This window comes from Bidens hawaiensis, unplaced genomic scaffold (assembly GCF_021521415.1).
Source record: "Bidens hawaiensis isolate Kalapana, Puna unplaced genomic scaffold, B.hawaiensis_p1.1 tig00053535_1, whole genome shotgun sequence".
Taxonomy (NCBI): Eukaryota; Viridiplantae; Streptophyta; class Magnoliopsida; order Asterales; family Asteraceae; genus Bidens; species Bidens hawaiensis.
The window spans coordinates 37,655-63,343 of NW_027499648.1; the positions used below are offsets into that span (position 1 = coordinate 37,655).

Below are 25,689 nucleotides of genomic sequence, written 5' to 3' on the forward strand. Positions count from 1 at the left end.
GTGTGAACCATTGGGTGGGCAAAAGTAAAATTGCACTAATTTTGACGTTATTTTACTAATCACGTGAAAATAACGTTAAAAGTGGCGGAAGGTTAATCAGGCATCATGTGGTGGCGTTGATAGCCGAAAGACAAGGGCACATGCACCAATCAGCCGGTGTCCCGATGATTGAGTGTTAGGTGTCTTATGTCCAAGGCTTGATTCAAAACTACTATCGAGCCGGGGGTCTCACCGGAACCAGCCTCTCTATCCCTATGGGATAGAGGTAAGGCTGTCTACATCTTACCCTCCTCAGACCCTACTATAGCATTGCTATTGGTGGGATATATAAAGTACGATGATGATGATGATCTTTGATTCAGTTTTAAGTTTTGTTTATATTTCTTCTTTCATTTATGTTTTGAGTATCATTAGTATTTTTAAACTTTTATGAGATTTCTGTCTTTGTCGCATCTTTGTGCACTTCATGTGTTCAATGAAATACCATTTTTTTTTATTTTTCAATTTTGGTTTTACAACCCCGCAATGCAAAGGGTCGAAATACTAGTTATTATTTCTTTAAAGAAGTTGTGTGATATGATATGAAGAATTCCACAAGAAACTTTACAGAAATAACATGGAAAAAAATGTAGGAGATGACTAATCAATATCTTTAAAAAAAGTCGAAATCTAATACTTTATTAGCCTTTTTATTTTCATGTAGCTCTTGACTGGTTCCATTATTTTGGAAACATTCTTTATCAACCTTATTTAAATTGTCTTTTACTTGAAGATTTATAGGTAGGGGGGGGGGGGGGCACTTTAGGGTTGACTTCAGAAAGCAAGTCTACCTCTATAATATTTATCAACTTTATTTTGGTATTTCCTACGACCATCCCTCAAAGGTTACCTCTTTTCCTCAAACATTCCAAGAAACTTCAAGCCTCTCTTTTTCTATATCACCTTTTCTTAACCTTTAAATTCTCATTCTCTCCTAACACTAGTATGCGTAATTGTCCAAAACCTTTTGGCTTCCGATTAGTGTTTTAGATATCAAAATGACCGGTAAAAGGTTTTCAGACCAACGAGACTCCGAACAATGTTGGCAAAACCAAAGACACCAGCGAGCTAGACCGTCTTTGGCCTCGTAAGTCTTGCAATTCATTTATTCATTGCATATGATTTCAGTGACCTGATTAATTTTTTCTATCTATTGTAAATTTGTAATGATATTATACTCATCTTATCAACTAGTAAAAATGTAAAAATTATTAGTTAATTAAATAAAAAGTATTGTGACGATCAAATCTGTTATTATATTGCGACTTTTTAATTTGTGACAAAATTGTTTATGCTAATTCTTGGTAAGGAATTTGTGACGAATACAAATTGTGGTGATCTACAGAATACTAGCCAACAATATTAGCGACAGACTTGAAAACAAGAAAAACTAGAATATAAGAACTACTTTATTAAATATATAGTAGAACATATAATAAAGGCGAAAGTTCATTGCAAACAATTTTATACCAAATATATCCCAAATTTCGTCGATAACAAATGAGGTTGCAAACTAGCTTGCAACATATCAGTTGCAAATGTCCAGTTTTTCAGTACGTAGAAAATAACCATCAACCCAAATATGTTGCTAATTTCCTTCGCAATATTAGGTTACTAATATGATATGCCATCAACAATTTTAGTATTCTCAGTATGTGCATGCATTAAAATTCAAATATTAACTGAGTTTTTAATTTTGGACAGTGCAATAGGGGAAGTTGTTAAGTTGAATTTCGTACAAATTTTTTGCACAGTGTTAAAGCCGATGCTTCGAAGAGTGGTATGATCAGTATACTATGAACTCGTCGTTGATTATAGTTTCATATTGTTTCCCTTTTCATGTTTAATCTTATAATAGGTGCATGAGGAGGTTGAGAATGGTCTAAGAAGAACATTATCTTATGCTAACTCGAATGCCTTGCGCTACAAATCACTCGAACCCTCAACCATGCAGCTCAAGTTTAGAAAGCATCTTACACTCCCAATATTCACAGGAACCAAAATTCTAGATGAAGAAGGCAACCCTCTTGAAATATATCTTGCTGACATTAACAACGGTCAAGAATCGATTATTGTTGGTACTCTAAAGTTACAAATTGTCGTGTTAGATGGGGATTTCCCTTCTGCTGATGGTAACATATGGACAAGTGATGAGTTTGAAAAGAATATTGTGAAGGAAAGAAGAGGTAAAAGACCATTGCTTGCGGGTGATGTAAGTGTTACCATGAAGGATGGTGTTGTTACCCTTGGAGATATTGAGTTAACCGATAACTCAAGCTGGATTCGATGTAGAAAGTTCAGAATTGCAGCCCGAGTTGTTCAAGGTTCGAGTCATGAAGTTGTTATACGGGAAGCAATGACGGAAGCCTTTGTGGTTAAAGATCATCGTGGCGAATGTATGTCTTCAATCTCTAGATCTTATAGTACATGAAAAGTTGAAAACACACTATTTAATGTTTGGTCGTAATTATGGATATTATTTTACCAAATGTAGATTTGAAACAATTCATTGGTAAATAGTTTTCTATGATTCAACAAATAATGTTTTCTATGTACTAAATAACTAAAAACGGATCTCTTTACACATATAAATTATAAGGATAAAACAATGATAAATCTAACCAACTAATTATGAAGATAAGACATTAATAGTATTATAAATCAAGTAATATATTATCAAACAAATCATGATATTATGTTGTAACAATATATATATTTTTTATATATTTATTTATATGGCAATTATCATATATATAATAATAGGTCAAAAATAATTAATTATACCTTATTATATATTAGCTTAGTAATTGTTGATGGGCCATATAACTCTTAATAGCTAATAAAGGTTTCCCCTTGGGTGTATATATAGAGAGAATAAATTAACATCATAACCTAATTACACACATAACAATATTGTGTGCCTCCTCTCTCCTAAACTGGGTTCCTCTCAAGAACTCTAACATCATTCTTAACTATATATCTTAAAGGGGAACTCGACCAAGCTGACAATCATGTCGTCTACATCCTTCTCTGTTGCGATTACTACTCTCCATGCTGTAACAGGTCCATAGGTTTTATATTTATCATGTTTTCTATTGCTTACATGAAGAACTGATCAACATGTGGTATCAGAGCGATGTTGATTAATCAGTTCTTCATGTTTTCCCTAAATCTGGAATTAAACCGGAAGACATTGACCAAAATCTAATAAACCCGAATTATTATGTTTTTCTTTATTATTATTATTATTATTATTATTATTATTATTATTATTTTAAACTTTAATCAATTCGGATGAAGAGAATTGCAACCTCAATAAAAATAATGTTTTTTTTGGAACACTTTATTCTGATTAAAGTCCATATGAATTTTTGACAAACATAATGATTAATTTTTTTAATCAATATTCTTCGTACGACAAATTTATGCATAATACGTCTCAATTTTGTGTGCTGAAGTCAAAACATAAATTTATGCATGTTATTTTGGTTTAAAAATTGGATTAAGGATTGTTTTATTTTATTCTAATTTTGACTAAACTTTATCTCCATGTTATTTCAAAATCTGATTAATTAATAAAAGATATAATTTGAAAATAACTAAATTTTGGAGATAAAGTTAACTTCTTAGAATTTTGGACTAAAATCTTATCTATAATAGTTTTCAAATTTTATTTTTTTAATGTTCACCGAGAACTCATTATTTTTGAGATTTCATAAAATTGTGAACTAACAATACCGAAAACACAAAAATTACCGGGAACTAATATTTTCTGAAAACCAAGTTTTCCGAAAACTCTTAAATCTCGTAAACAATTTACTAATTATATGTTTTGTAAATACTTAAAATGTATATTTTTTTTTTACAAAACTAAAAAGGCTTAACTTGAATGAACTTTTTATGTATCACTTCTGCCCAAAGGTGATGAGTTACATTTACCATATCATTCAAGTCTAACTGAAAGCTTTTTTTGTCTAACATGATATAAATGTCTCAGTTCTGCCCAAAGGTGATGTATTACATTTTTATCAAGCAAAACTAGCATGTGCATAATTAAAATAATTGTCTCACTTCTGCCCAAAGGTGATGTGTCACAACTGTTTTCCACACATACTTAAATAAAATTTAATTCTGCCCAAAGGTGATTTACTTTTTGTTTAAGTATAACTTTTAATTATAGTCTATTAGTTTGATGTTAATAATAGACATATCACATCTTCAATAAAATATAATGATCCTCACATTAATGATCATTCATTAATCTAATGATCATAAATTTTAATCTGTATTATTTTAATATCCCATAATGTTACTCGCTATAACATTCTTCTTTAATTAACGATCTCATCCAAATCATCCACTCTAACGCAACTGAATTTGTCTCATAAAGAGTTTCAATAATATTTAGCCCTTCTCAGTTTTAATTATCCATTAAGACATGATATGAATATCCTACTGCTCTTTCTAATAACAATCATTCTATTGAAAACTGGAGCATAACAAATAAATGAGTCAATCATAATGTATTTTAAGATAATGATAATCAAGAACTTATATAAATAAATGCTATCACTAGAGTTATTCTAGATTTAGTTTTTCCTAAGACTAATCAAAATAACTCCTAAGATTCATGCACTTCTTAAAAGTTCTAACTATAAGGTTAAATGGCATTACTGAATACATCATAATGTACAATACCATGACCCATAAAGTTAAGGGCTCACACATAGAAATAAGTACACATTTCTAATGCATTACATACTAAAATTTTCTATTAGTACAATTTGTTGCCTTAAGTATCAACTATAACACTCATAAGTACAAAAGGAAAATGAGTATGTTGATTAGCAACACATGTAAAAGAAAAGAATATGGTAGTGAAACATAAGATGTTATTCAACTCACCACCATTAAAACCTTAAAGAGGATAATTCTAAGGTTCATAGACAAAATACAAGTATTACTTCCAGCTTTAAGTTCTCTAAGGAGAAGTCTCGTTGTAAAAATATGTCATTAAATTAGGAATAAGTAACAAGGCTATCCATAATTCAAAAGAATATCTGGCTAAAACAGTAGTCGTATATTAATGATATTTAAGTCTACTAATCCTAATATTTCAATTAACACATGATAGGTTGAGTCTAGTTCTATAAGTTTCTTTACTGATATCAACAAATAACTAACATAAGTGTTGGCGACAAAATTTAAATGTTAAGGCTATTATAACCATAAAAAACTGTCATCTAATTACGTTTTATGATACCTTAAATATTATGGAGATTAGTCAGAATTTTAGTATCAATACTTAAGCTACATTATGACAGTTGTGAGGTTTGCATAGCCAACATAAAGTCACTCTTACCTTAAGCTCTCATATTATTTGTTATCAATATCTTGATTGAAACATTTATAAAATAGAATTAGATGATACTACATACTTTCACAACTTTTGTTATCATGCAAATAAGAATTTAACAAAAGTCAAATGAGACTTATAAAATCCATCCAGTAAAACCAAATTTCATGAGAAATCATGACATGGTTTATGAGGGTGATTTTTCATCTAATCTCATTCTTAGTAATTTTAATCATGTGCTAGATGCCCTAAACATTACTTGGCTTAATGAATAAGTATGGGTCCACCATAAGTTATATTTTATTGACATTTGTGGAACTTATTCAAAACGGAATATTTAGACATAATTCTTTTATCATTTAAAAGGCTATTTACTTGTATCTAATCTTGTAACATCCGGCCCCTCGCACCACCAATATTGTCCGCTCTGCCCACGAAGAGCTCACGGATTTGTTTTTGGTTGCCCAAAACGCGTTGGTGATTGAAGAGGCAGGACATTTACTTATGAACCAAGGATCTCTCTTGTCCACGGCCGATGTGGGATAGCCTAAGAGTGGGATGATGTTGTGTTTGCCAAGGGTGTTACAAACAACCCCCCTTTGGACTCATCGTCCTCGATGAGGCATGTCCCATCATCCCGAACGGCACAAGAGTGACTTTGATACCACCTGTAACACCCCGGCCTCTCGCACCACCAATATTGTCCGCTCTGCCCACGAAGAGCTCACGGATTTGTTTTTGGTTGCCCAAAACGCGTTGGTGATTGAAGAGGCATGACATTTACTTATGAACCAAGGATCTCTCTTGTCCACGTTCGATGTGGGATAGCCTAAGAGTGGGACGATGTTGTGTTTGCCAAGGGTGTTACAAATCTGACTTCTATGGTCCATGGTTTTAAAGAGATCCATTCATATATACCTAATACGATTTCTTCTAAATATGTCCCTAAGTTTATTATGACATCTGGACGTTAATGAAATCAAATCAAGTCTAACATATATATGAGAAATTACCACATCACGTACATCATTGAAACTCCTTATGTAGTTTTTCTAGAGATATTAAAGATCAGTGGGAGCCTTAAGTGTCTCAATCATAACTTACAAGATTTGCAAGAGGTGGGGGAGTGAAAACTTGATATTATCTCAACTACACCTCTTGTACAAGACACTGCTCCATCACAACACTATTTCATCAAACTTATTCTTTAGAATTTACTACTACTACTACTACTACTACTACTACTACTACTACTACTACTACTACTACTACTACTACTACTACTACTACTACCACTACCACTACCACTACCACTACCACTACCACTACCACTACCACTACCACTACCACACCACCACCACCACCACCACCACCACCACCACCACCACCACCACCACTACTACTACTACTCTTACAAAAGTTTCATTGTTGCTTAAACGTGGGCAAATTCAGATTTCTTACTAAACTAATCCTCACCAAGAGAAACTGCAACAACTTATATTATTAACTTGTTTCTCTGTTAGAATCTATTGGTATTTAAATATTTATCCTAAGCACGCTAATTTCCTAAAGGTTTCTAAGGTCAGTTGGAGTAGTAAAAGTCCTTATAATGACTTGTTAAAAGTACAAGAGGCGGGGGAAAGAGAGTCATTAAATTTTACTCCAAATTTAACTCCAGTTACACCTCTGTACACCATACTGCACCAACTCTTACACACTTAGAATACTGAAAAAGATAGCAACCTAACCAAGAGCTAATCCATAAACCCAAGACTTTTATAATTACCCAATAATCACCTTAGGAGGCAATCTAGGTTTTAAAACCTACTGACATCGATAATTATGTAACCTCCCTAACTAAAGTTGTAATGGATGTTGGAAAGTTTAATGATCATACCCTTCTAATTAAATCATTAGCATCAATCATCTTCAGAATGGAATAAGCTATTATTAGCAAATTAAACTAAACTTCATAAGTCAGAATAGCGTTTGAGATTTTGTTGAAACACCTAAGGGTGTTCATAACTAATTTAAATCCTAACACAAACGTTAAGACACAAAGAAGTATGATTGATTGTTAAAGGTTATATGCAAAAGGGAATAAATCATCAAAGAATCTTATAACCTATATTACAAAAGTTTTCTTTGAGGATCATCATTGTTCAAGTAGCTTATAATAGTTAAAGAGCTATGTTAGAAGAACATTAAAACAGCTTTCCCTAACAACTGACTTATATATTTACATGTTCATAAAATAACCTGAAAGTTCTAAACTGAAGGTCAAAGAACACTTAATATGTAAGTCAATAAAATCCATGTATGGGTTAATGCAGACATCATAATGTGATGAAATATTTATACAATTATTTTTATCAAAAACCAAGTGGATTAATGTACCTACCTCAAGATGAGTGGGAGCAACTAAAAACAAACTTGTCATTATATAGATGACATTCTTCTGACAAGTATATGTTACATAAGTCAAAACATTGTTCGTACATACTTTGATATAATAGACCTCAGAGATATCTCTTACGTAATAGATATCATAACATTCTGAGATAGACCCAAAGGGACGTTAGTTTTGTTCTATAAGTTTTACCTTAAATGGGTCCTTACACATGTAACAAACAATATTGCTCTACTTAGAGGATAATATGATTATTGAGATTATTACCTTATGCTTCATTAAATAGAAGCCTTATGTAGGTTCAAGTTTATACTCGTTCAGATATTACTCAAAATTTCAACACATTAGATATGTCTAGATTAATGTGAAGCATCTAAAAGAGTATTAAAATATCTTTAAAAGAAACGAAAGACTATAATTTAGAAGATAAAGTGAGAATTCAAACCGCTAGATTACTCTAAACTTTTTTATATTCAAAGATAACATAATGTAATTTTCGGGATATATTCTCATGTCAGTTGATAAATCTATCTCATAGAGGAGTCATAAAGAACTGATAACAACAATATAAGCTATAATGACATAATATTTTGATTAATCACAATGCAATTAGTAATAAATGATGTTGAAAATTTATCAGTGGACTCATAAGTTTATTAACTCCATAATTATTATATATTGAAGACTTACTGTGATAAAGTCAGCTACCATGTTTTCTCAAACAGTAACAGTTCGAGAGGTGCTGCATTAAATTTCGATATGAAACTAATTATTCGTTTATGAGCGAATTGAGGAATCTAAATTTTCGTATCGAATACATTCACGTTATGCTTAAGGATCCTATAACTAAAGGTCTACCCGTAAGTATTATGAAAGCGCTTATAATCATGAGGGGTTTATTGATGACCATGTACAACTGCATATCGTACTATGAATGACTAACTATTAATATTTCCTCACTAGTTTTGATTTTGTATGTTTCTTAATATGTTCAGCATGCATAATGACATATAGACAAATTATTATACAAATCAAACGTTCTGAAGGGCTTAGTTGAAAATTTTGATCATAACTACTTAGGTTTTAAATAAGGACTGCAGTATGATTAATGGGGGTCTTGAGCTGATGTTCAATTCAATGACTGTATTTCTCTGCTCCAGTTTAAGTTTAAAACTAAAATGAGTGTTAACTCCTGATCAGGCTTATCTAATACTCATAATAAATGATTACTCGGCCAAGTGGGAGAATGTAAGAATATATATATTTTATATATTTATTTATATGGCCATCATTATCATTTATATAATAATAGGTCAAAAATAATTAATTATACCTTATTATATATTAGCTTAGTAATTGTTGATGGTAATAGCTAATAAAAGTTTCCCCTTGGGTGTATATATAGAGAGAATAAATTAACATCATAACCTAATCAAACACACATAACAATATTGTGTGCCTCCTCTCTCTTAAACCGGGTTCCTCTCAAGAACCCTAACACCATCCTTAACTATACATTCTAAAGGGGAACTCGACCAAGCTGACAACCATGTCGTCTACATCTTTCTCTGTTGCGATTACTACCCTCCATGCTGTAACAGGTCCATAGGTTTTATATTTATCATGTTTTCTATTGCTTACATGAAGAACTGATCAACATATGTATGCCCGATGTGCACTATTATGTACATGATCTTCGACAATTATATGTAGTGTACAAGAAGCATCACCCGCCAATGCTTGAGGATGATGTGTGGCGTTTGGAGAAGATCGGAAAAGATGGAGCATTCCATAAGAAGCTCGCAGCCAATGATATCAAAACCGTGCAAGATTTTTTAAGGCTTTCAGTTGTCAATGAGCCTAAGCTTAGAAGGGTATGTTCATTTCAACTTAAGGGTTATGTATACTGTATATTGGAAATGTTGGGAAATCAGTAAAATGATGAAAATTTACAATTCTAGAAATAATTCAATTATTAGATAACTATATATAAGACATATGATTAATAACTTATGATTTGTAATAATTTAATTAAGTTTTCTTTTGTTATCATAACTAGAAGATATAATTGTAGTGTTATATACTGTTTATCAAGAGCGTTTTGTCTTCGTACAGTGAAAGCCTACTGTAACGATTCCGGCAAATCCAGGTATACCCTAGCCGGTATATACTATTTACGTGTCATTTAAATATTGATTATATGAGTTATAGTACGTATATACGAGTATATATGATTCATAGTACGAATCATACTCGATTATATAGTGAATCGTATTGGAATTACAATTAACCAATGAACGATTATTGAAACCCGAACGAATCGGGAATTACATTATAGACGAAGTATATAATGTTTAGTGATATTTACGAAGTATTAATGCTTCGGGATAAGTAAATTATAGCACAGAAAAAGGATTTCGATTTAATGGTACGTCGGTACGCTAAACGAAACCTTTAACACCAAACCAAGCAAGAGACGATCAATCAAGCCGAAAAAGATGCGTAATTATTAATAATATGATGTTTTAATGTCATGGGTTAAGTTTTTAAAGTTTTTAAATCAGTTTTATGTAAATTTTATTTTAACCCGAAAAACGACCATTTTAGGCTCGTTTTAAGCCGAATTACGAGTTTAAACGAGAAACGAACTGAGCCAGATTATCCAAAACATTATCCGGATTACGGATATCCGAGTGTGTGGCTAATATTGAACTTGTGGGGCCCACCCCCACCTCCACTTGGACCAACCGGTCCTATATGCACACACACACATTTCATTTGTTATTTTTTTAGATCAAAAAACTCTCTCAATCTCTCAATCCTTTCAACATCCATTCAAAACCCTTGATTCTAACAAGATTTTGAAGGTAAAAACATGGTTTAGTTGGTTAAATCATAGTATTGATTTCTTTATTTTGAGTTGTTTTGCAAGAACAAGAGGTTCCAAGTGAAATATGGGTGAAAACCCGAGATGGAACCGGTTCTCGTATGATCAAGGGATGTATACAAGTTATACAAAGGATCTTGATCCAAGTAATGAGTTAAAAGTGTTTAGAATAAAATTTTACGGTTAAAATCTTGTTTGTTAAAATGAGTTTCCAAGTGAAAGATGGGTGAAAACCCGAGATGGAACCGACTCTTGCATGATCAAGAGATGTATACATGTTATACAAAGGATCTTGGTCCAAGAAATGAGTAAAAAGAGTCGAGAACGGATTTTTACGGTTAAAACCTTTGTTTTTACATAAAAACCGACACTTTGAAAGAAATGGTTTGATTGTTGGTATAGTTTGCTTGGTATAGTGTTATTGTGTTTGTAAGTGTTGTATCTAGCGGCTAGCAAAGGCTAGAAACCGAGATCCTTGCGATCTAAAGCTAGAAAACACAAGATAGTTCGGTTTTCGTGTGGTTATGAAATTTGGACAGATTGTAGCACGCTTAGAGTCGGGTCATGAAATTTCACAGAGATGATCTACACATGAAAATAAGAGATCTGTGAATTTTTGGTAATTTTTGGATAAAAGATGAATATTTGGTGAATTTAATGCTCGGTTTTGGCCAAAAATAGTGAAAAATAGCTAAACATGATGAAAAATTCTGGAAAATTTAAGATAAGCTTTCTGTAACATATAAAAGTCACCCACAAAATTTGAGCTCAGTTGGAAAAGTCTAAGTAGGCTTTTCGGTGAAACGAGTTCTAGGACTTTCTAGCTCGGTTTTGGGTGAAAATGGCTTGAAAAATGAGTTTTAAATTCTGGAAAAATTCCAGGGAGTTATGAGGATGGCAAGGATCATCCCAGAAAAATTTGGGATTTTTCTAAAGTGTTTTGGTATTTTTGACATATTTAGTGTATTAAAAAGGTTTAAAAAAAGATAAATAAATGTAAATATAGGAAAATAAATCTGGAAAATTTTGTAAAATTTTCTTTCTGTCAAAATAAGTTTTGTGCAAAATTTCAAGACCCGAGACTAAACGAGTAATTATTTGTGCTAAAATGAACATAAAAACAAATATTTAAAGCTTAAAACGTGTAAACCGGCAAAACTCGCATAAGCGAGCTGACTGGTATATAAAAACCTAAAAATGGACTATTTTCATAAATCTAAGTAAATTAAGTAAAAATAAATCATCCGAAAATAATTCGGATGATTTGGGTAATTTTACCCGATTTTACTGTTTCCGGCACCTAAATGACGGAAACGGGCCCCGCGGCCAAACGGGGTGTCAAACCGAGCTCTAATTTCATCACTTTAACTAAAATAACAGTCAAACATCATTTTTGGGTTAAGTGTGAATAAACTCATTTTTTAAACTAAAAACGGACGACCTTGCTAGGCACGCAAATCAAGGAAAACATAAAAATGATGATTTTGACCGTCCGACTCTAAGTAATGGCACAATCTGAGTCCTTAGGAGTGTCACGGGGTTAACATTGTCCCCGGATCGAGTACAGTACTGGGTTAACAATGTCCCCAGATGTACCGATTAATACAGATTTAGTTTATGGGAATTATATAGTAACGACTAGATATTATATTACAGATCCCGGCACGTAGCTGTTCATTGTAGTACCCACCGACTCACAAAAAGGTGAGTTTTCACGAGCCCCTTTTAATGAACTGTTTTAAATATTTTCCCGGGGCGGAAAGCATGATTGTGTTAAATTATCTAAGTACATACCGATCGTATGGAAACACTTGTATATTTTTATATATATATATGGTATGATGCATAGATTAGATAATTTGTTTATCGGGTGGAATTGTTCTGGGGTAACTTAGTTCCCAGAGGGTTATTGGATATATTTCTAGGTTAACAGTGTTCCCAGAGGGTATTGGATATGTTTCTGGGTTAACAGTGTCCCCAGAGGTTATTGGATATGTTTCTGGGTTAACAGTGTCCCCAGAGGTTACTGGATATGGTTCTGGGTTAACAGTGTCCCCAGAGGTTATTGGATATGGTTCTGGGTTAACAGTGTCCCCAGAGGGTATTTGATATGCGCTGGGTTAACAGTGTCCCCAGGGGTTATTTGATATGTACTGGGTTAACAGTGTCCCCAGGGGTTATTGGATATGTTCTGGGTTAACAGTGTCCCCAGGGGTCATTTAATGTGTTTTTGGGTTAATAGAGTTTTCATTAACGGGCTTAGCATAATTTCATCATTAACATATGATTTTTATACTGATCTATGGTTTATTTAAATTAGTGAAACTCACCAACTATTCGTAGTTGACCCGTTTTCTTTACATGCTTTCTAGGTATGCCCAGGTTGGAATGATTGATATGTGCTTAACTATCTGTGCTACCTGTTGGAAGCTTGCTGCTCTGTATTTTGTAATGAATATATATTAATGTCTTATTGGTAATATATGTGTGTAACACCTAGACAGTAACGCAACTCGCAACAATGTAATATGTTATAAATTAATGTAGTGGTATTTTCTTTATAAGCAATGCTGTTGATATCAGATGTGTCTGTTGCATCCCGTGTACGTTTCCGCTGCGGTTACGGGGTGTTACAGAACTTGGTATCAGAGCCATTGGTTATAAAGATTTAGGATGTCTTTAAAAGATACCTAAAATATAACCAGTAGCTCAAGTATTATAGGATCTGTATATCAACTAATAATATATTGTGACGAGATCGGGATGAACTTGGATGGACAAGTGGGTTATTATGGTCCGGAACATAATAACAGACTTGTCTGCACGAGGGAATTCAGGGGAAGTCACGGGGGACTTAAATAGGTAAAATTGGCAACATATGTGTAAATATATGATAATATATTATGTGGTAAAGTTGTATAAATAAGTATGTATTAATTTGATTATGAATTACACTATGAAAAGAACTATATGCTTGTTAACTTGTGTGCAGGTAAAAAAAAAAATGTCAAGCCCGCATAGCTTATCTGTAGAGGAGGATCCGGAGGAGGTTAGCCCCGGAAACTCCGGGAGCTTACACGTGTCATCCGACTCCGAGCCTAGCGAGGCGAGTCACAGGAGCTCGAGTCAGTCCTCCCCGGCCCGGATCGTCAGATCCCCTACTCCCCTCGCACCGCAGGCCACCTCTGTCCCTCCGGGATTTGGTCCCCGCCTTACGGCGCGGATCAGCATTCCGCGTGTCCCACCGACCTCTCCCCCACCACGACCTGCTACTCGTCGGGGAGAGTCCTCATCCCAGCCCGAGCCGATGGCTCTACCTGTCTGGGGCCTTCCCAGACAGGAGCGGGATTCGGTAGCCTGGCTACGAGTGCTCACAGAGCAAGTAAATGAGCACTCAGCCGCCCTGACCGTGGGGGTACAGAGACGAGTGTACCTTGGTGACCGCATACTGGATTGCCAGTATGCAATCGACCGGTTGACCAGGGAGAGCTCGTACTCCCTAATGATGGTTCAGCGGTTAGAGGCGTGGCTCCGGGGGGTGGTGGCAGTAGTGGTGGCGTTGGTGGCAGTGATGATGTGGTGGGCATACCACCGTGTTTAGTAGTTATGTTTGGATGGGGTTAGTCAGGGACCATTTTCTTTTTGATACTCTGTGTAAGTAGTTAGTGGTGATACTAACACGGAGTGAATCTTGGTTAGTTATGATACAACCACTGGCCCCTAGGGTGGGTCTCTTGTAGGGCATATCACTATAGATACTTTTGGGTATCATTCAAGCACTGACCCCTTTGCGGGTTATGTCGAGATGATACCGACATAGGGCCCTTGTAATAAAACTAGTTATGTAATGTTGACTGAAAGTATGTAAACTGATGTTGTGTAATATGAATCAATGTTTACTAAGGAATGAAATATGTATTGTGTTTTATGTTTTGAGATGGTATTGATTATATATATTTCTTTGATGATTGTGTAGAATGGCACCGAAACGATCCACGAAAATATCGGAAGTAGATGTGAGCCGTTTGATTGCTCAACAGTTGGAGGCGGCGATACCGGATATAGTATCGCGCATCGCCGCCAGTATTAATAACTCAACCAATCCAACCCCTCCGAGCAATCAAACGCCCATAAATAATGGCGGGGAACATAATGCTAATCCTCCACCTACTGATAACACGATTCCGAGTAATGACGCACCGCCTACGGTGGTCGCTACAGACAGTAATGGCCCTATACCTACCGTAGAGACCAACCGCACTGGACCATCCAGGGGTTGTTCAATCAAGGACTTTATGTTATGCAAGCCTTTAGAGTTTAACGGGTCGGAAGGACCGAATGGGTTAGTGAAATGGATAGAGAAAATAGAATCAGTGGTGAATATCAGCAACTGTCCCGAGGATTGTGTCGTTAAGTACGCCACCTGTACGTTCACAGACCATGCCTTGACATGGTGGAACACCATAGTACAGACTCGAGGTCAGGCGGCGACAAACCGCATGACCTGGGCAGAGATTAAGGATCTTGTTTTGAAACATTTCTGCCCAAAGAATGAATTGCAGAAACTGGAACATGAGTTGTGGAACCTAGAGATGCAGGGGGCGGACCACTTGGGATATACCAACCGGTTTAATGAACTGTCACGATTAGTGCCGTGGTTGGTCACCCCAGAGTCAAAGAGGGTGGAACGTTATATTTGGGGACTTACTCCAGTAGTGAGGAGTATAGTTAACGCGGGAGGACACCAGACGTATGAGGGTGCAGTGACACAGGCTGGTATTGTCACGTACGATTTCTTAAGGAGTGGATCGCTAAAAGAGACAGGAGAGTCGGCTGGAGGAAAGCGAGGTACGTATGACAATAGGATCCGGGAGAAACAGCAAGGTAAACGTGCTAGACCCACTGCCCAGAACTACGCCATGACTAGTTCGGGCGGAAGGCAAGAACCGCAGAGGGGAACGTTTCCTAAATGTGGGAAATGTGGTTACCACCATGGTGGCGTGTGCAAAGAGGTGGTGTGCCACCGGTGTGGCAGGTTTGGGCACTACGCACTCAGTTGTAGGACAAACTTGAACAACCTGAACCGTCAACCGCAACCTATCCGTGCGCAATCATTTAGGAACCAACCAACCCAACAGCAAAACCCCCAAGGAAACCAATTGGTGACCACCAGCCGTGCTTGCTACGAATGCGGTAGCACAGATCACTTCAAGAAAAACTGTCCGAAGCTGAATCAAGGAAGAAATGGGCGGCAACCCGCGGGTCAGGCATCGTCGTCCAACCCGGCGAGAAGCCGAGCTTTCGTGATAGGGGCGAGCGAAGCACGTCAGGACCCCAGCGTAGTGACAGGTACATTCCTTGTTTCTGACCATTACGCTTCTGTATTATTTGATACGGGTGCTGATAGAAGTTTCGTCTCCGTTAAATTCCTGTCATTAGCAAACATGCCGGTTAGTGAATCCATAGAACCCTATACCGTAGAAGTTGCTAACGGTAAGACCATGATAGTCAATCAAATTGTTCGGAATTGTCCTTTTATTCTAAACGAACAATCCTTCCTGATTGACTTGTTACCTGTAGAACTGGGTAGTTTTGATGTGATAGTGGGAATGGATTGGTTAGCACGCAACAAGGTAGAGATAAATTGTGAAAAGAAACTCGTCAAAATCCGGGTGTCGGATGACGAAGAAGTATTAGTGCAGGGTGATAAATCGGGCAATATGATGCCATTTATATCTCACCTCAAGGCGCTAAAATATATGCGTCAGGGATGTGTGGCGTATCTAGCGAGTCTGACGGCCACTGATTCTGAGGAAAAATGAGTGGACGATATTCCCGTGGTACGCGAATTTCCACAAGTTTTCCCAGAAGAACTTCCTGGATTACCGCCAACCCGACAAGTCGAATTCAGAATCGACTTATTACCTCAAGCCGGCCCTGTTGCTAAGGCCCCTTACAGACTTGCACCGTCCGAGATGCAAGAATTATCCAACCAGTTACAGGAATTGTTGGATAAGGGATTTATACGTCCCAGTTATTCCCCGTGGGGTGCACCCGTACTATTTGTGAAAAAGAAGGACGGAAGCCTTCGAATGTGCATTGACTACAGGGAATTGAACAAGTTAACCATCAAAAATAGGTATCCTCTTCCCCGGATCGATGATTTGTTCGACCAACTACAAGGTGCGAGCTATTTCTCAAAAATTGATCTTAGATCGGGATACCACCAAGTTAGAATTCAAGAGGAGGATATCCCGAAAACCGCATTTCGGACTCGCTACGGCCACTACGAATTTTTAGTTATGCCTTTTGGGCTAACAAATGCGCCAGCGGTGTTCATGGATCTCATGAACCGAGTCTGTAAACCCTACCTCGACAAATTCGTCATTGTATTTATTGACGATATTTTGATATATTCAAAAAGTAAAGAAGAACATGAGCAACATTTGAGGTTAATTTTGAAACTTTTGGATCAGGAGAAGTTGTATGCAAAATTCTCCAAGTGTAACTTCTGGTTACAAGAGGTGCAATTCCTCGGTCACGTTATAAACCACCAAGGAATACACGTTGATCCAAGTAAAGTTGAAGCAATTAAGGATTGGCAAGCGCCTAAATCTCCGAAGGAAATCCGCCAATTCCTAGGCTTAGCTGGATACTATCGTCGATTTATAGAGAACTTTTCCAGCATCGCCCAACCTTTAACCCTCCTGACTCAAAAGGATCGGAAATATGAATGGGGTGAAGAGCAGGAAACGGCGTTTCAAACGCTAAAGCAAAGGTTGTGTCAAGCGCCAATCTTAAGTCTCCCCGACGGAGACGATGGATTTGTTGTATATTGTGACGCATCCCGTAAAGGGTTAGGATGCGTGTTAATGCAAAATAAAAAGGTCATAGCCTATGCGTCTCGACAGTTAAAAGTTCATGAGAAAAACTACACTACTCATGACTTGGAACTGGGAGCAGTCATCTTTGCACTTAAAATCTGGAGACACTATCTCTACGGTACAAAGTGCACCATATTCACTGATCATAAAAGTTTGCAACACATATTCGATCAGAAAGAACTGAATATGAGGCAACGAAGATGGGTCGAGTTGCTGAGTGACTATGACTGTGACATTCGATATCACCCCGGCAAGGCTAACGTCGTAGCCGATGCCTTGAGTAGGAAGGATCGGGTTAAACCATTGCGAGTGCGGGCGTTGGGGATGATAGTCCAGTCAAACCTTTCGGATTTGATTCGAGTCGCTCAACGCGAGGCGTTGAAAGAGGACCAATTGGATAAAGAAGGACTTTACGGGAATGAGAAGAATTTCGAACAGCGTGTGGACGAAATTCTCTATTTCAAAAATCGGATTTGGATCCCGACCCTCCATGACCTTCGTGAATTAATCATGGACGAAGCGCATAAGTCGAAATATTCCATACATCCGGGATCTGATAAAATGTACCAGGATGTGAAAGAATTTTACTGGTGGCCAGGTTTGAAAAAGGATATAGCCACATACGTCGGCAAGTGTACGACGTGTGCGAGGGTTAAGGCGGAGCACCAGAAACCTTCGGGAATGTTACAACAACCGGAAATTCCGGAGTGGAAGTGGGAACAGATCACAATGGATTTTGTGACGCATCTCCCCAAGACGCCCCGAGGTCATGATGCGATTTGGGTAATCGTGGATCGATTAACCAAATCGGCACATTTTATTCCAATTAGAAATAATTATAACACCGAGAGACTTGCGCAAATTTATATAAATGAAATAGTGTCTCGTCATGGCATCCCCATCTCGATCATCTCCGATAGGGATAGCCATTTCACCTCCAAACTTTGGCAAGCTGTTCAAGAAGCATTGGGAACACGTATTGACCTAAGCACAGCTTACCACCCTCAGACCGATGGTCAGTCTGAGAGGACCATTCAAACTTTGGAGGATTTGCTTCGTGCCTGCGTACTGGACTTTAAGGGAAATTGGGATCAACATCTCCTACTCGTTGAATTTTCCTATAATAACAGTTACCATAGCAGTATAAAGGCAGCACCTTATGAAGCATTGTATGGGCGGAAGTGCCGATCACCACTTTGCTGGTCTGAAGTGGGAGACCCGCAGGTCATTAGATCGGATCTGGTCCAGGAGACGACCAGCAAGATTCTTAAAATTAAGAACAACCTAAAAGCCGCGCGGGACCGGCAGAAGAGTTATGCCGATACCCGTCGAAAACCGTTGTCATTTGAGAAGGGTGAAAAAGTATATCTGAAAGTATCACCCTGGAAAGGAGTGGTCAGATTTGGAAAGACGGGGAAGTTGGCCCCTAGATATATTGGACCATTCATTATTACTGCGAAAATCGGTCCGGTAGCTTACCGATTAGAACTGCCTGAGGAACTAAGTGCAGTTCATAACGTGTTTCATGTGTCAAATTTGAAAAGATGTCTGGCGGATGAGACATCGGTGTTACCCTTAGAGGGTGTTCAAATAAATGATAAGCTCAACTTCGTAGAGGAGCCCATTGAAATAGTGGACGGTAAGATCAAGCAACTTAGACACAATAAGATCTCGTTGGTCAAAGTTAGATGGAATTCGCAACGAGGCCCAGAATTTACTTGGGAACGAAAGGATGAATTTCGGAAGAAATACCCCCACCTATTTCCTCAAAAGGAAGTAGTTGACGCGTAAAATTTCGAGGACGAAATTTTTATAACGAGGGGAGAATGTAACGATTCCGGCAAATCCAGGTATACCCTAGCCGGTATATACTATTTACGTGTCATTTAAATATTGATTATATGAGTTATAGTACGTATATACGAGTATATATGATTCATAGTACGAATCATACTCGATTATATAGTGAATCGTATTGGAATTACAATTAACCAATGAACGATTATTGAAACCCGAACGAATCGGGAATTACATTATAGACGAAGTATATAATGTTTAGTGATATTTACGAAGTATTAATGCTTCGGGATAAGTAAATTATAGCACAGAAAAAGGATTTCGATTTAATGGTACGTCGGTACGCTAAACGAAACCTTTAACACCAAACCAAGCAAGAGACGATCAATCAAGCCGAAAAAGATGCGTAATTATTAATAATATGATGTTTTAATGTCATGGGTTAAGTTTTTAAAGTTTTTAAATCAGTTTTATGTAAATTTTATTTTAACCCGAAAAACGACCATTTTAGGCTCGTTTTAAGCCGAATTACGAGTTTAAACGAGAAACGAACTGAGCCAGATTATCCAAAACATTATCCGGATTACGGATATCCGAGTGTGTGGCTAATATTGAACTTGTGGGGCCCACCCCCACCTCCACTTGGACCAACCGGTCCTATATGCACACACACACATTTCATTTGTTATTTTTTTAGATCAAAAAACTCTCTCAATCTCTCAATCCTTTCAACATCCATTCAAAACCCTTGATTCTAACAAGATTTTGAAGGTAAAAACATGGTTTAGTTGGTTAAATCATAGTATTGATTTCTTTATTTTGAGTTGTTTTGCAAGAACAAGAGGTTCCAAGTGAAATATGGGTGAAAACCCGAGATGGAACCGGTTCTCGTATGATCAAGGGATGTATACAAGTTATACAAAGGATCTTGATCCAAGTAATGAGTTAAAAGTGTTTAGAATAAAATTTTATGGTTAAAATCTTGTTTGTTAAAATGAGTTTCCAAGTGAAAGATGGGTGAAAACCCGAGATGGAACCGACTCTTGCATGATCAAGAGATGTATACATGTTATACAAAGGATCTTGGTCCAAGAAATGAGTAAAAAGAGTCGAGAACGGATTTTTACGGTTAAAACCTTTGTTTTTACATAAAAACCGACACTTTGAAAGAAATGGTTTGATTGTTGGTATAGTTTGCTTGGTATAGTGTTATTGTGTTTGTAAGTGTTGTATCTAGCGGCTAGCAAAGGCTAGAAACCGAGATCCTTGCGATCTAAAGCTAGAAAACACAAGATAGTTCGGTTTTCGTGTGGTTATGAAATTTGGACAGATTGTAGCACGCTTAGAGTCGGGTCATGAAATTTCACAGAGATGATCTACACATGAAAATAAGAGATCTGTGAATTTTTGGTAATTTTTGGATAAAAGATGAATATTTGGTGAATTTAATGCTCGGTTTTGGCCAAAAATAGTGAAAAATAGCTAAACATGATGAAAAATTCTGGAAAATTTAAGATAAGCTTTCTGTAACATATAAAAGTCACCCACAAAATTTGAGCTCAGTTGGAAAAGTCTAAGTAGGCTTTTCGGTGAAACGAGTTCTAGGGCTTTCTAGCTCGGTTTTGGGTGAAAATGGCTTGAAAAATGAGTTTTAAATTCTGGAAAAATTCCAGGGAGTTATGAGGATGGCAAGGATCATCCCAGAAAAATTTGGGATTTTTCTAAAGTGTTTTGGTATTTTTGACATATTTAGTGTATTAAAAAGGTTTAAAAAAAGATAAATAAATGTAAATATAGGAAAATAAATCTGGAAAATTTTGTAAAATTTTCTTTCTGTCAAAATAAGTTTTGTGCAAAATTTCAAGACCCGAGACTAAACGAGTAATTATTTGTGCTAAAATGAACATAAAAACAAATATTTAAAGCTTAAAACGTGTAAACCGGCAAAACTCGCATAAGCGAGCTGACTGGTATATAAAAACCTAAAAATGGACTATTTTCATAAATCTAAGTAAATTAAGTAAAAATAAATCATCCGAAAATAATTCGGATGATTTGGGTAATTTTACCCGATTTTACTGTTTCCGGCACCTAAATGACGGAAACGGGCCCCGCGGCCAAACGGGGTGTCAAACCGAGCTCTAATTTCATCACTTTAACTAAAATAACAGTCAAACACCATTTTTGGGTTAAGTGTGAATAAACTCATTTTTGAAACTAAAAACGGACGACCGTGCTAGGCACGCAAATCAAGGAAAACATAAAAATGATGATTTTGACCGTCCGACTCTAAGTAATGGCACAATCTGAGTCCTTAGGAGTGTCACGGGGTTAACATTGTCCCTGGATCGAGTACAGTACTGGGTTAACAATGTCCCCAGATGTACCGATTAATACAGATTTAGTTTATGGGAATTATATAGTAACGACTAGATATTATATTACAGATCCCGGCACGTAGCTGTTCATTGTAGTACCCACCGACTCACAAAAAGGTGAGTTTTCACGAGCCCCTTTTAATGAACTGTTTTAAATATTTTCCCGGGGCGGAAAGCATGATTGTGTTAAATTATCTAAGTACATACCGATCGTATGGAAACACTTGTATATTTTTATATATATATATGGTATGATGCATAGATTAGATAATTTGTTTATCGGGTGGAATTGTTCTGGGGTAACTTAGTTCCCAGAGGGTTATTGGATATATTTCTAGGTTAACAGTGTTCCCAGAGGGTATTGGATATGTTTCTGGGTTAACAGTGTCCCCAGAGGTTAGTGGATATGTTTCTGGGTTAACAGTGTCCCCAGAGGTTACTGGATATGGTTCTGGGTTAACAGTGTCCCCAGAGGTTATTGGATATGGTTCTGGGTTAACAGTGTCCCCAGAGGGTATTTGATATGCGCTGGGTTAACAGTGTCCCCAGGGGTTATTTGATATGTACTGGGTTAACAGTGTCCCCAGGGGTTATTGGATATGTTCTGGGTTAACAGTGTCCCCAGGGGTCATTTAATGTGTTTTTGGGTTAATAGAGTTTTCATTAACGGGCTTAGCATAATTTCATCATTAACATATGATTTTTATACTGATCTATGGTTTATTTAAATTAGTGAAACTCACCAACTATTCGTAGTTGACCCGTTTTCTTTACATGCTTTCTAGGTATGCCCAGGTTGGAATGATTGATATGTGCTTAACTATCTGTGCTACCTGTTGGAAGCTTGCTGCTCTGTATTTTGTAATGAATATATATTAATGTCTTATTGGTAATATATGTGTGTAACACCTAGACAGTAACGCAACTCGCAACAATGTAATATGTTATAAATTAATGTAGTGGTATTTTCTTTATAAGCAATGCTGTTGATATCAGATGTGTCTGTTGCATCCCGTGTACGTTTCCGCTGCGGTTACGGGGTGTTACACCTACAATACCTTCGCTTACCATAGTTGTGATTGCGATATACATGCTTCTTGAATTAATGTTCTTTACAACAGATTTTGGGACTCGGGATGTCGGATAAAATGTGGGAAGTAACCATTAATCACGCGAGAAGATGTGTTCTTGATAACAAGCTATATGTATCACGTGGACCAAATCATATCATTTTCTTCAACCCTATATGCCAAGTATCCAAAGCAGTAATCAATGGAGAAACTTTCAATTGCAGAGATCTTTCAAGGCTAAATAGGGTTCGTATTATTTTTTTCATTTATAGTTTTGATTTGCCAAAATTCATAGGACAATTTGATTTGCCAAACTTCTGACACTTGTGCAACTCACTAACCATTTTCATTACAGGCATACATTCAAAAGTTTGTTGCAGATGCTTATCAAAGCTGGAATTTATTAGAAATAGTCGATGGCCTTCGGAATGACACGCCACTTATAACACAAGGTACAAAATACATTCACTTTATCAAATAATTAAGTTTAATACTTTAATTAAAGAAAAAAAATACACCGAATGCTAATAAGATTTGCATTATTCGGTGTATCTTGAAATTGTTTTCTAATAAATGTGGTGTATAATAGGTGATATGGTGGATCAACAGCCAAGTAACTGTGCCATAGCAATGGGGATGTATGACGGTCGAGTTTTTCTGGCAGGTCAGACCACTGAGTTGGCATTTGTCTAGAACCATGACAATGCTAGTTTGGTGAGTTCGGCTTATTATTACTCTCCCGAGGCTTACAACTTTTCGGAATCATCGTCACAGAGAGAACTTTCAGCAACATATAAGTTCATCGATTGATACTTTTGATTTGTTTATATGATAAACGTGGAAATTTGTATATAGCAAGAATAGCGATGTCTTGATGATAATGCAGGGGAAAATGGATCATGTCAATAAAATAAAATAATATAAATAAGCTTTCAGCTGGAAATTTATAGTACAATAGCCTAATCAAAACAAATTACACACAAATGTAGATTAAACACTACATAAATCTAACAGGATTCAAGTTAACGTATTCAACGGGTAGAGTCTTCATGACTACGACGACTGAATTACAAACTAATGAGGTTAGCTTTGGTTGAGCCTCTGTGTGCATTAAGGATCCATTAACACAAATTACATATGCTTAGATAAACATATATATTTCCTTGGTATATATAATGGAATAGTCTGAACCACCAAAGATAGACTAGACACCCGTGATAGCACCCAACCTTTTGGTGCTTCATGTTTGTGTATACAGAATAATAAGTCTGGAACAAGTCCACTTGTATGCTCATACAAACAAAAATACTAGACACAAATTAATCTACTGTTATAATAAATAAAAACCTATTGGTGTCACTTGACACATATTTGCACTATATTTATGCCATTTGAAAAATTTTTCCATCATTAAAAACTTATTTTCTTTATTTAAATAAAAAAGTAATCAAAATTGGCAAATGGTTTCGTAACTGACCCTTTCTTTAAATATGTCACTTTTATTAGAAATTAATTATTTAGTACTTCCTCCGTCCCATTATAAGTGTTCATGACTTCATGTTTGAAAAACACAAAGTTTAAGTTGGATTGAACGATTACTTTTTTTTTCTTACAAATGATAATAATGCCCTTGAAAAGTGGGTTCATCAATATTGTTTATTAATGTTAGTTGTGTGTGTTTAAGGGTAAACTTGAAAATTGACTAATAAATTTTGAAAGTGAACAGTTGTAGTGTGACAAATAAAAAAGGAAATGTAAACGGATGGAGTAATTAATAATAATAATAATTAATAATAATGGTGTAGCGTTGTAAGGTAATATTATTGTAATTTTTTATACCCCAAGAATGAAAGTATCTTCACCGGATGACTCACATGAGTGCATATTATTCTTTCATAAATCATCATTATTATTTATAAAAACAAAATTAAAAGATTTAGCTTAAAAAATCAGTGCACGATTTTTATCATTTTAATATTACTGTAATCTTTATAGTTAATCATATTATATACACAATACAAGTGTTGTTATTCTACGAAGGGCAACAAAAATGAGAAATGTGAGAGTCCATAATTAACTGACATGTGTCAAGTATGAGCCAAAGAAAAAATGGTATAAAAGTAATAGTAAATATTTTCTCTCTCTACATGCAAGTCACATGTTAATCCCCTAATCATTTATAAACGTATATAACTTTTTCATATGATAATTAAAAAAAAAAATAAAATTGACCACAATAACAAACATTTTTTTTATCTTTAATATGAATATGATTTTGTTATATATAAATAAAAAGAATTTACATCATTGTGTATTTTTTCGTCAATGTGTCTTTCTGTTCGTCAATGTGTTTTTTTCGTCATTGTGTTTTTTTAATACTAATAACAACGTTTTGTAATAATATGTAAATATAATGAAAAATACCAACAAATTATCTAATACAAACATAATGATGAATACATATTACACAATAACCTAAAACGTAAAACACAATAATGAATACATATAACACAATAGCCTGAAACGTAAGACACAATGGTAAATACATATAATACAATGACCTGAAACGCAAAACACAATGGAATCTACATATTACAAAATGACTTGAACGTAATACACAATGAACATGATATTATTTTTCTCAACTTAAGTGAATGTTGAGCATAATGACTAAAACACAATGATATGTAGAAAGATAAATGTTGAGCATAAAGACACAATAATATAATCTTGAGTTTCATTTTTCTCTTTAATATGAGTACGAATTGAAAAATACAATGACCAAAATCTATAGCATAATGCATAGAAAAACTCAATTAAAAAACACAATGGACAACCAAATAACACAATATAAAAAAACCCACTAAC

At 35.8% G+C, this 25,689-nt stretch overlaps 1 protein-coding gene across 1 annotated transcript; it reads left to right on the forward strand.

The window, feature by feature from the left end:
• Nucleotides 1-595: 595 nt before the first annotated feature.
• Nucleotides 596-23,764, forward strand: LOC143600163 (protein SAR DEFICIENT 1-like). The gene is made up of 7 exons (XM_077077927.1): nt 596-1,126; nt 1,744-1,819; nt 1,898-2,435; nt 9,519-9,679; nt 22,873-23,067; nt 23,177-23,273; nt 23,411-23,764. Exons 1-7 carry the CDS (start codon nt 1,038-1,040, stop codon nt 23,512-23,514), a joined length of 1,260 nt encoding a protein of 419 aa, XP_076934042.1. The 5' UTR covers nt 596-1,037; the 3' UTR covers nt 23,515-23,764.
• The last annotated feature ends 1,925 nt before the right edge of the window (nt 23,765-25,689 follow it).